Consider the following 12642-nt stretch of genomic DNA (forward strand, 5'->3'; position numbering starts at 1 on the left):
AAGTAGGCTAAGTGCTATAAAGGTAAGTAATAGTACATAAATTAACACGGTTTAGCTCTAATTTGAATTATAGTCCTTAGCTCTTACTAAGAACGCTAAGGCTACTTTATGCCGTACGCTTATAGACCCTTTATTAGTTACTAATAAGGACTAATGCGTAGTTAATAACATTAAATTAACAAGCTATAGGATAAGGAAAGAAGAAGGAGCGTAAGGCTTAAAGAGGCTAAATAGGTAGTTTAGCTTAGCGTAAGCTAAGGACTACGGTTCGAATTAGACCTAAACTATATTAGTTACTTCTAGCTTACGCTCTCTTTATTCCCCTATCTATTAGTCTATAAATTAAACTACACTTATTAGACCTTATTATAAATTAAGAGGTAAGTTAGCTAGTAAAGAGGAAGTGCCTACTATTAATTAATAGACTAATAAGTGTTATAGCTAGTAAGACTAACTATATCTTACTCCTTTTAACCTTCTTAAAATTAATACATCTAGCCCCTTAGGTTAACTATCTATACTTACGACTACTAGTACGCTTATTTGCAGCGCTCTTATTAATAAACATAAGGTCCTCTATACGTTATCCTATAGCTTAAGCGTAGTAATATAGACGTAATTTCTCGCTCCTCTCTATTACCTTCTTATTTAATATCTTCCTCGACTATTTATGCCTACAGTTGAAAATAGTGCAGTCCTAGCACACTTAGAGGAGTTACAACTCTATTACAATACGGTAAGGTTCTATTGCAGATAGGTCTACAATAGGCTATAACAAGTAAGGGGATAATAAGGTTAGCTTAGCATCCTAACGCCTTAGCAGAGCAGGACGTTCTTAATAGATTGCGCCCGTAGATACTCTTCTTCTCTTTAATTAATCAATTACCACGCCATATACTGTTAGCACGCTTTCACTAGTAAAGGTCGCGTCTCCACCTTCGATTAATTCTATAGGCTCTAGGATTACTTCCCTACGCTAGCTAGAGTATTTTATGCACCCGTTGCACGACTTATTTAAACTAGTTATGAGCCCGGGTTTTGCATAATCCTGGAACCTATGTAACTTGTTAAGGCTCTACTAAGACAGTAGGAGATAAACAAGAGGAGAGAGACTATAGCAACTAGGATACATAGTTACCTACACCACTAAGGCAATAGAGAAACTTAGTCACCTATTACTGCTGTAGCAACAAGGATACACAGCTATACACACACATTACTAAGGCAACTAGGATACTTAGTCACCTACATAACTGTGGAAATAGAGACACATAGTTACCCGTTTCCACCCTTAGACGACTAAACCTACTTAGGTAATATCGCCTTAGTCGAGTACTTTTAGAAATCTAACCCCTTCTGCTAATACACACCTTTAGCATATAATAAGTTAACTTATAACTAACACGATAGCAATTGTAACACGACAATAGAAAGAGAGCTTAATTGTAACTATAACTACAACATCTTTATAAGATGGATTTAGCAGACAACTACACAATGTCTAAGCACTAGAGGGTAGCAACCCTTAGTAGGGACAATATAGACAAATGGTTTATGCAGATAAAAGACTAGCTTAAAGCTAAAGGAGTCTTCTAGGCTATAGAGAGTACATTAACACCCCCTACAACACCTCCTATACCGGCATCTGTTATAGATAGTGTAAAGAACATCTTACTTAAAGATCCACCTATTGGTGGAACAACTAATGTCGCACTCTTTAGACAAAAGGATGCAAAGGCTAGATACTACATTAGATTATCTCTAAATGAATTTAACCTTAAATTGGTTGAAGAGGAAGAGACTTCTAAAGCCATCTAGGAGAGACTCTAGAAGAAGTACAAGATAAGACTAGCATCTATAGGCCGACAATACCTAGTTAAATTCTCCACATTTAAGATTAATGCATCTACTTCAATTGATGCTACCTAGCAACAAATTAATACCCTAGGCAAGAAGGTTATTAAACAAAGACCTAAGTTGAAATCCCTTAACTCAATTAAGTCTAGAATCTAACAACTACTTGCAGCACTACCTATCGAGTATGCTGCATACAAAGCAGGAATTAATGCTAGAGGAAAAGTTGACCCTAAGGAAGTTCTACTTATCCTAAATGAGGTATAAGCAACTATCAATCTAGAGGCTGCTTACTACGCAAAGAAGCCCTACTAGAGTAGCAAGCCATCTTACTAGAAGAGAAATTCACCTACTAGAGTAAGGAGTCCGTTGCAGAGGGATAGACTAAGCTGTCATCTATGTAGTGCACCTAATTACTAGATAAAGTCCTACAACTATATCTCTACAGTTAAGGCCTATAGTAGGAAGCTTCGAAGAGAACATCTAGACAGCAAGAAGTTAAGTAAATAGATATCTTCTTAAGGAAACGAAGTTGCAAGACTAAATAAAGAAATTGAGTACCTAAAGAAGACCGTTAAACAGTTATAGGGAAGCAAGTTCATAAAGGCTCATCTTATAACATAGGCTAAATTAGAGTTAACTAACTCTAGTTTAGACAGCCTATCTAGAAGTGATTAAGGAGAACTAGAGACTAAGTATGCAAACCTTAGTAAAGAAAATGTTAGTACTATAATAGCAGACAGCTAGATATCCGACTCTAGCGTAAGTTCCTACATGACTAATAATTCCTCTCTATTTAGTGAACCTCCTATAACCATAAGGCGAACAACGATCGCTATTAGTAGAGGGAAGCTCTTTTTAACAAAGAGAGGAGTTATAGATATAATGGACCGTAGAGGAGGGAGATTTAGATTAAAAGATGTTCTGCTCGTTCCTGAACTTAGAGTAAATCTACTTTCTAGTAGAAAATTGTGTAAAGCCGGTTTAAAAGGCAGCTTTAATTCGCAGAACATGTACTACCTTAATAAGGATAGTAACACTATTCTACACGCAAAGGAGAGGGGAGGAATCTATATTCTAGATTCCATCTTACTAAAGCTAGCTCAGAAAAAATCAAATCTACAGGCTTTTATAGCAACTTAATCCTAACTAGATAGTCCGCTTAAAAGAGATATTGTAACACTTGCAAAGGACGTTACAGTACCTATAATAGTTGCACCTAAGGCTCTTCCTTTAATTTAAGAAGATGAAGCTAAAAGTGAATCTAATTCTAATGCTAATGCTTCTAACAAGAGAGATATAGACAACTATATGCTATATTACCGGAGATTTGCCTACCTTAGATCTACAAAGATTGCAAACCTACATAAGGTTACAACTATGGCTAAAGCAGTTAAAGTTGTTAAGCACACATGCTAGACTTGCACACTAACAAAATTCCGCAAGTTAAAAGGCAAAGTATTAGCTAGAAAAGAACACCCCCTAGAAAGGGTATCTATTAATACATGTAGACCATTCCCTACCTCTAGAGAAGGCTTTACCTAGGCAATGGTTATTAAAGATGACTATACAAGAATGTCCTAGATAATCCCTATTAAGGAGAGAAAGGAATGCCCCGATAGGCTTGCAACCTAGAAGATTTAAGTTAAGAGACAGTCTAGCCATCTTCTTAAGAGTGTTAGACTTAACAATGCAAAGGAATTGGTGAAACATTTCTCTAGACTTAAAGAACAGTATAGAATCGAAGCTTAGACAACAATCCTACACACCTTAACACAGAATGGTCTAGTTAAGAGGGAAAACTAACAGATCGAAAATGATATAAGAGCCCTCCTTAAGGACTTAGGTCTACTAGCAGAATTCTAGGTAGAAGCCTGTTAGGCAGGCATCTACATTAGGAATCGGACATTAAATGGACTAGTCATTAATGATCACCTTATAAGCCCATATGAAGCCTTTACTAGAAGAACCCTAAACATAGACCACATTAGAGTCTAGGGTTATAAGGTTCATTCCTATATAGAAAGAGAATCAATTCCATAATCCTTTAGAAGAGACAAGCTTATAGACAAAGCGAGAGTTAGTGCATTCCTAGGATATGTTGCAGACACTAGCAAGCAATTCCTTATCTAGGCACCTAACAGAAAGGATGTAATTAAGACTAGTAACATTAAGTTCTTTAAGCAAGAGAAGCTTACGCTAGAAGAGCTTAATTTTAAGAGCTAGCATTCTCCTAGCATAGCAGCAGAGAGAAATCCTCGTAGCAGACCTAGGATTAAGAAAGAAGTTCTGCAAGAGCAAACTATAGCATAAGGGAATCCAAAATTAGTAGGAGTTAACTAAACTCTGCAACAAGATATAGATAAAAGACAAGATAATCCTACCTAGAGACTACGATTAGTAGGAGCAGATGAACAGCCTACATCTAATAGAACTACAAGAAGTTTTACCTAGAAGGAAGCTATAATAGAAGAGCCTACTAAAACCCCTATTGCAACAACCCCTATTACAACAACACCTATTGCAATAACACCTATTATAATAACACTAGTTGCAGGAACGAAGGACACATCTAGTCCCCTAGAAGCTGTACCAATAGAGAAGCCAGGAGTTAATGTTGTCATCACTAAACCACCTAGTTTTAATAGGAGTTAGTATAAGTACATTGCTAATCCCTACATTAATAAACAAGTTTAAAATAGGAAAAGGTCTAGAGAAGAGAGCAACATGGACTATTTAGAAGATGAACAAATGGCAAAGCACTATAAGGCCTTATTCTCCCTTCTAGCCTTATTAGTAATAGATAAGGATGTGTTGCAAGATGAAGATTATTAGTCGATAACTAACTATCTCCTGCAACAGTTCTAAGAATCCTATTCACTATAAGAGGATGAAGAGGTAGCATTTGTTGCATAAGGAAGAATAAATATTCCTATTCCCCTTACCTATCTTAAAGTAATTGTAGATAAGATATAGGGAGAAGGCTAGAGAGAAGCAATACAAAATGAACTAAATGCACTTGCTACAAATAGCACCTTTAAGATTACTACTCCACCTATAGGTTGCAACATTGTTTCTAGCAAATAGGTCTTTGTAACAAAGTTCAACACTAATGGCTCTCTAGATAAGCTTAAGGCGAGGCTTATTACAAGAGGATTCTTACAGAAATTTGGAGTTAATTATAAGTACACCTTTGCGCCTACTCTAAGACATAATACTCTAAGAATCTTCTTTGCAATAGTTGCAATCTAGGATCTTGAATGCTACTCTGTTAATGTTAATAACGCCTTTACTAAATCATTCTTAAAGGAAGACATCTATATGAAGGCACCTCCTAGAATAACTGTACCTGCTAGCTAATGTCTTAAGGTCTATAGAAGTTTGTATGGACTTAAGTAGGCTGCAAGAGACTAGAATGAGAAGTGTACTCTTAAGTTGCAAAAGCTAGGCTTTGTACAATTAGATGCTAACCCCTACCTATTAACACATCCTAATAAGAATTTGATTCTCCTAGTTTATGTTGATGATATCCTTATTGCCTTAAAGTCAATTAAGAGTATTAACTGGTTTAAGTCAGAATTTAGAAAAGTCTTTAAGATTAAGGACCTAGGAGAAGTTAAGAAGATCCTAGGAGTATAAGTCACTAGAGATAGAAAGAAGAGGATTGTAAAATTGGATTAAGCACACTACATTAGAGAGATTCTCTCTATATACAATATGCAACAAGATAAGACAAGAAAGACAAGCACCCTAATAAATGGATATAACTCCATTAGGCTAGCGGAATAGGCTAATCTAAGAACCGATTAAAAGGGGTACTAGACATTAATTGGGAAGCTTATGTATCTTGCCATTTTAACAAGACCTAACATTTCTTTTGCTCTTAGGAGACTAAGCTAGTACCTAGGAGATCCGGCCGAATTCTATATGTCTGCTACAAGACATATCCTTAAATACCTAAGATTAACATAAGATTAAGGGCTCACATTTAAGGGGATGAACTAGTCTAGGCTAGTAGGGTACTCTAACTCTGACTTTGCTTCTATAAGATCTAATAGACTATCAATTCTTAGGAATGTGTTTATAGTTGCAGATGGTCCTATTAGTTAGATAAGCAAGAAGTAGAAATCTATGGCTACTTCTACAATGGATGCTAAATACATGGCTATGTGTGCAGTAGCAAAACAGTCATAATGGATTGCACTTACTCTAAGAGATATAGGCTCTGCCTATCTTATAGGAGAAAGCGCATTCTAGCTAACACTTAAACAGAAAATGAAGTACATAATTACTTCCCCTATTCTTATTAGAGGAGACAATTAAGCTGCCCTTAGTTTAGTAAGAGATGCACAAATCTCTAATAGGTCAAAACACATTAATGTAGCCTACCATTACTAGAGGGATCTCCTTAAGAAGAATAGGCTTAAGGTTAAGTTTGTAGGAACAACTAACATGGTTGCTAATGGCCTTATAAAGCCATTAAATAAGTCTCCATTTAAGAGGTTTGTTAGTTTACTAGGCATGCAGTAATGTGTGCATAGTCCTAAGTAGGAGAGTTGAAAATAGTGCAGTCCTAGCACACTTAGAGGAGTTGCAACTCTATTACAATACGGTAAGGTTCTGTTACAGATAGGTCTATAATAGGCTGTAACAAGTAAGGGGATAACAAGGTTAGCTTAGCATCCTAACGCCTTAGCAGAGTAGGACGTTCTTAACAGATTGCGCCCGTAGATACTCTTCTTCTCTTTAATTAATCAATTACTACGCCATATACTGTTAGCACGCTTTTACTAGTAAAGGTCGCGTCTCTACCTTCGATTGATTCTATAGGCTCTAGGATTACTTCCCTACGCTAGCTAGAGTATTTTATGCACCCGTTGCACGACTTATTTAAACTCCTACGTAGTAACCTCTAAATGCCGCTCTCGCTAAGGGCTACGTTATAGTCGTCGTATATAAAGGAAGCGACTTTATCGAGGTAAGTAGTAGGGCGTCCGTTAAGGTAATCTAATACTCGCTAACCTAGTTAGTTTCGAAGACTTCTAACTATGCTTAAAACACCCTTAGATACTTATATACTCTTAATCTAAGGTTAGCTTCGCTAGCCTACTAAGGCACACTAGTCTTAAACGGTAGATAGCTCTATATATCGTATAGTTCTAACGTGCACGATAGATAGTTACTAGGTAGATCCTAAGGGCACTAGTAATAGTAGTAGGATCCTCTTTATTATTAAATAGTAGCTAGAGCTACGCGATAACATTAGCTACTAAACAAACTATAAAGTACGTCAAAATACGCTATATAGGTAGATATATTAAGGTTATTCTAATTACTATAGGAATTCGCTATGTAAAGCTAAATTTGATGGTTAAGTTAACCTAAGCGGCCTATTCGCTAAGAATTCGCTCTAATTATGACATTAACTGTATCCATTGTGTCTATAACAATTTTAACTAATAGGTTTAGAGCATTACATATCAAACAAATGAAACATGAAATTACGTGAGGCTAACACCTTAAAGTTGTTAATGAAAAGTAGATGTTAAATTCAAGTATAAAGAGTTTTGTCTCGAAAGGACATTCCGTGTTGATCGTGAAATGTCAAAAAAGCCCTTCCCCAAATCTGCTAAGATTTGAGCTTTGCCTTGTTGAATACTCGCAGGTTCTGCGTATCAGCAGCCCTCCTAGATCTCGTTCTTCATGAATATCATATTCCGCCTCGCCAGAAAAGTCCTGATCTCTATAGACCTGGACCTTTCTTCCGTATACCCCTGGCCTCGAAGGACGAGAAGGTGTGTGTCTCTCAAATGGTGTCTCAAAAACCCTCCTCTCAGATCTCATGCAGACCCTCTCCCAACACTCGGTATGCTAATGCGTACGCGAAGTGTGTTAACGACGACCGTTACGTGGTCTGTCACCTAGGCGGCCCACAGTATAACCAGCAGGCCACCTGGCTCGTTCTGCGGCAGACAAGGGCGGCAAACCCCTTTCACCAAGGTGGCCCACAGTATAACCAGCAGGCCACCTAGCTCGTTCTGCGGCAGACAAGGTCCTCAAACCCCATTCACCAGAACGTACCAAGGATGGGGCTGTAGCAGGTGTACGGTCCAAGTTCTGGCCAGTCGTGGTGTTGGGATCTACNTAAGAGCATACGTCGTGCCGTAATCTTCCTCCTTTTTGTCGCCAAAGTCCTTCTTGGGGAAGTCGCCGAGTCTGAACAGCTTCTGGAGGGGCCAGTACCATGTCATGCACATACGATCGCCTCTTTTCCACGCCCACAGAGTGGATTTGCCATCCACGCGGGTCTCGTGAAGACTCACGTACATTTTCAACGTCCAACTGTTGCCTCCAGAGATCTCGGCCCAGACGTGCTGCTCGTGTCCCAGTGCAGATATGACCTTGCCAACATACAGTCTGTGCTTGGTCTTCTTGGAGCCGCGTACGGGGTAGTAGAGCCACGCAAAGTGCTGGACGAAGTACAGCAAAGGCTTCCAGATCTTGACGGTAGCTGGGAAGTGGAAATCACCCGAGGCCAGCGCGGCTACAATTGCCTTGATCTTCTCGATAGTTGGTGTGCCGTCGTCTTTAGTTTCGAGATAGATAGATATGAAGAGATCTTGATTTGATTGGGTGGCATTGGCTGGGAATGCGGCGACGAGCGATTGGATCAACGGCTGAATCTTGAGCTGGGCTGGTGAAAGCGCCATCGTGGGCAGGGTGGAGCGACGGACAGATCTCAAATCTAATATACAGACGTTAGTCGGATCTGAACGGCCAAAGGATAGGAGTGTAGTACATGTGAAAGTCGTATGAGATCTTCGGTGTTGGAGTGGAGATCTGTGTCTCTCTTCGGGCTGAGGGTCGAGATCTGAACGCGCTGTGATATGGATCCTGCCAAATCTGTCTGCGCGGAGTGGTTGATGAAGGAAAGAGAGTGTGCTAAGACAAAGAGGGTTGAAGTAGGAGAGCGAAGCGTCGGAAGGCTTATATGTCTGTCGTATTCACTTCGGAGGTTTGGTGGCGCGCGCTTTGCAATGTGGCGATGTCGACACCTTGATTGAGGTGTCCCAGAAAGGCAAGAGAGCTATGCGAGTGAAGGAAATGAGGTGGCAGTAAGAGTTGAGATCGTAGCAGGATTGTATGGCGGAGCTCTGAGATCTTCTGATTTGCGTCGCGGTATGTTCGTTTGGAGACTGCTGTATGTATTCGAATCTGCCCACACGTCACTTTGAGCGAGGCGAATCTGGGAGGCTCAGGAGCAGAGTGGAGTGGAGAGAATGAAGAAGGAAGAAGGGAGTTGCAAGAAATGGAGAAGTTGGGCAAGGAGGAGATGAACCAAAGTGAATTAAGAAGACCAGGAACTGAGAGTTGAAATCCCTTCAAGCCACGACAGGCAATGGAGGAAGATATACGAAACGTGCTGAATAGGCTCGAGCTCGCACGAGGCCGTTGTGGTCCTGATGCTATGGTTTACGTGGAGTGCAAGCGTAAACGAGACTGACATGGCTACTTCGGCCTGGTGGGGACATCAATGGACCAAGGCATAACAACTTCGAAGGATATCATGTCGTGATATATCCAATAGCTCGTGCCCCATCTTGGTCATACGAGTGTAATGTTTCTACCGTTTCAACTGCTTCGACTGCTTCGACTGCTTCGACTGCTTCCATCTCTTCAAACGGCGTAACAGGCGAGCGAACCCTGTTGTTGTGACTGTCCTCGACCATGTTCCCCCTCTTGACTGTTCCAGCACGTCGAGCAAGCTGGCTCACGTTTGTAGCGCAGGCAGATTTGATGGAGTGAGGTATATGACACGCGCAGAGTGGACTCGGATTATTTCGGCAGCATTGATTTGGCGACGGGGTGTTGGATTGCGAGTTGTGCCGACTATTCTCATGCTATGGCGTCGATAGAAGGCGTGTCGCACGAAGGACACATGTCGACAATATTTTGCTTTGTCTTTCTTCAAGAAAAGGTGGAACTAAACTGGCCGAGAAGTCAGCTCCTTGTATTGCTGTCGGTTGAACAAAGATCGGCCGTGAGCATGTATCACGTGGAAGCTGAGACATCAACAGTGCAAACAAACAGCAAACACCTTGATTCCGCCCATCATCACATTTCTCAATCAGGCATTCGCGACAACGTGACTTCCTCAAGCCCAACATGTCGCAACCACCAGATGTAGGCGCATTGCGCTTGAACGACGACGTAGAGGACGAATACGACAACATCCCATACGAAGACGAAGACATTGACTACGACATGGACATCGATCTTGGTCCTACCCCTTCCAAGCCCAGCGCTCCTCGCCCAGAAACATCAGAGTCGCGAGAGGCTGCTTTGCGCAAAGAGCTGGACAGTGTGCGACAGATCAACAAGGTCATAGAAGATGTTGTGCAGAGTCTAGAGAAAGCAAAGGGCAATATGGATGTATGCTATCTCTGTTCATACTTCAAAGACACATCTGTTGACACACTCAGAACGTCAATCGCACAGTGCACTCGGCCTCGACTCTTCTTGACACATGGACGCGCATTCTCTCACAGACCGAACACAATCAACGCCTACTTCTCAACCCGAACTGGCAAGGAGCCACACAAGATATCCAAGACATGGAAAACGAATCTTTCGTACGACAACAACAAGCCGAAAGACGCGCCGCCGAAGACCAGGCCAGAAGAGAAGCCACACAAAGACGCGCTGAGGAAGAGGAACGGAAAAAGGCTGCTCCACCACCGGCGACTCGTGGCTCGAGACTCAGGGGCAGAGTCGGAACAGCATCGAGTCGCTTGACTGCGCAACCATCGTCCGCTTCTTCGACATCTTCGGGCTATGTCGGCGTTGGAGGTCAGGGTGGTCGAGGAAGAGGTGTTCCAAGAGCTGGCAGTAGTATTGGCAGTGGCATAGGCAGGGGCTCCGTACGAGGATCAACAAGAGGTCGCGCCCTGAAATGATCTGAAGGGACACATCTCCAAGCTCCGAAAAGCCGGGCAGCAGCGAGCAAATTTTCGTTGGTATAGGTCACGAGCAACCATGAAATCAGCCACCATGAGCAAGATTCAGAAAAGTCGTTCATGGGTATGATTTCCTGGTACAAGTACCTGCTCTCCTCCAGTTCCTCTCTTCTTCTCTTTTTCTTGCACACAAGCGCTGTTCGAATACAACTTGTCAAAACATCGAATCTCGAACTCCTGCACTTGGCTTCAAGCATCCCAGCATCTCAAAGCTCCCGAGTACACGAACGCCGTCCCAACATAACTCATCGAATCTCGAACCGCGCCCATCAAATCTTCGCGCAATCACATTCTCACAGCTTCCGAGCCAATCACCCACCACAACTCAAAGAACTCGCCATCATGTCCTCTTACGACACCGAAACCGTCTACACCTCTCCCGAATACCGCCACGCCTACACCCTACTCCAGCGCTACGAATACTGGCTCTCCTACCAAACCGGTCCCGATTCCATCCTCATCTGCGAACAAGACCTCCTAGACATGGCCTTGACCACTCTCTCAAACATCATGCTCGCCTGCCAACTAACATGCACCCAACGCACTCGCGCCACACAACGGGCCAAATACGTGGAATTGGCCATCTGGTGCCACCGCTTCGAACGTCACATTCTCACCAGAAGAGCAAGAACATTTATAGCTTTCGCCGCGGATACTGGTGTAAACGTTGCTGAAATCGAGGAAGCTTGGAATATGGACATGGAAGATACGGAGGCGTTGGTCAAAAGACTTTCTATGCGGAGAAATGCGGCGGAGGAATATGTTAGGAGGAATCAAGAGCAGCGTTGGAGAAGAGGTTTGTGTTCTCAACGTCCTAGATACGTTGATTTGCAACCGAGGAGGGAAGTGCTTATTGAAGAAGCTATTGCTGCTTTGAGTGTCGAGGAGACGGTGGTGATTGAGGAATCTTTTGAGATTTTGTCGGATCCGATATCGACATCGACAACGCCAATTGACTCATCCTCTTCGACATCAACATCGCCAACATCGACTGCATACGATGTCGATGCTCCAAAGCCCGCTTCATCATAAGGACCTGTTACTCTTTTCCCCTCCACGAGGTTTTTAACGAGAACAGGGATGAAGACCTGGTTACAAACACTTCACTACTACATCGCGCATATTGATACATTACATTACACTGCATCATTGCAAATAACCAACTTTTTTTTGTTCCACCACAGCTTCCCATCAAACCGACCAAAGTAGCCATTAAAGGGCACGATGATTTTACGTTCTCACTGTGTGATATACGATTTTTGAAATACTTTGTGCCTTTTGACAGTGTGGTTCTGCAGTTTCTTAGGAGATAGAGAGCTGGATATGGTATTTTGGATGCAAGGTTCAAGGATAACAAGTAGCGTGAACAGATAAAAGTGATATTGAGTGGTAAGCGGTAATGTCGATATGGGTTGCAAGCAGCATCGACACGGAAGAAAAGTAAAATTTGGCGATGGTGAGCGACATTAACGCAGATAAGGAAAACGTCGTGAGGTCGAGCTTTTCATCCTTTTGTATCAGAGGTGGATGGAAACTGTAACCGAAATGAACTTTCTCTTTTGCGACGTGCTGTTGTACACCTCCACGGTAATGTGTAATATTCTTGGTGCACGATCGAATGCGTGAATCGCTTCACGACTGTTCGGTACATTTGCAAATGACACGCCTCCAATACTGTACACAAATCCGCAATGCAATGATCTATCCATCCACTAACATTTCGACCTCTTAGAGCTTGATGCTGATGAGCGTGGTATGGCCAAAAACTCGG

At 41.8% G+C, this 12642-nt stretch overlaps 3 protein-coding genes across 3 annotated transcripts; 2 read left to right on the top strand and 1 right to left on the bottom strand.

The window, feature by feature from the left end:
• Nucleotides 1–7846: 7846 nt before the first annotated feature.
• M438DRAFT_110770 (uncharacterized protein) lies at nt 7847–9018 on the bottom strand. Its single transcript, XM_029898691.1, has 2 exons — nt 8654–9018; nt 7847–8599 (listed from the first exon to the last, which is right to left on the bottom strand). Exon 2 carries the CDS (start codon nt 8562–8564, stop codon nt 7995–7997), a length of 570 nt encoding a protein of 189 aa, XP_029756538.1. The 5' UTR covers nt 8565–8599; nt 8654–9018; the 3' UTR covers nt 7847–7994.
• Nucleotides 9019–10020: 1002 nt separating this feature from the next.
• M438DRAFT_338893 (uncharacterized protein) lies at nt 10021–10811 on the top strand (the record flags this gene model as incomplete). The annotated part of the gene is made up of 2 exons (XM_029904164.1): nt 10021–10287; nt 10338–10811. The coding sequence occupies 2 exons, from the start codon at nt 10021–10023 to the stop codon at nt 10809–10811; spliced, it is 741 nt and encodes a 246-aa protein (XP_029756539.1).
• M438DRAFT_110788 (uncharacterized protein) lies at nt 10663–12129 on the top strand. Its single transcript, XM_029898693.1, has one exon. It carries the CDS (start codon nt 10932–10934, stop codon nt 11901–11903), a length of 972 nt encoding a protein of 323 aa, XP_029756540.1. The 5' UTR covers nt 10663–10931; the 3' UTR covers nt 11904–12129.
• The last annotated feature ends 513 nt before the right edge of the window (nt 12130–12642 follow it).

This window comes from Aureobasidium pullulans (genome assembly GCF_000721785.1).
Source record: "Aureobasidium pullulans EXF-150 unplaced genomic scaffold scaffold_25, whole genome shotgun sequence".
In the NCBI taxonomy this organism is placed as follows: domain Eukaryota; kingdom Fungi; phylum Ascomycota; class Dothideomycetes; order Dothideales; family Saccotheciaceae; genus Aureobasidium; species Aureobasidium pullulans.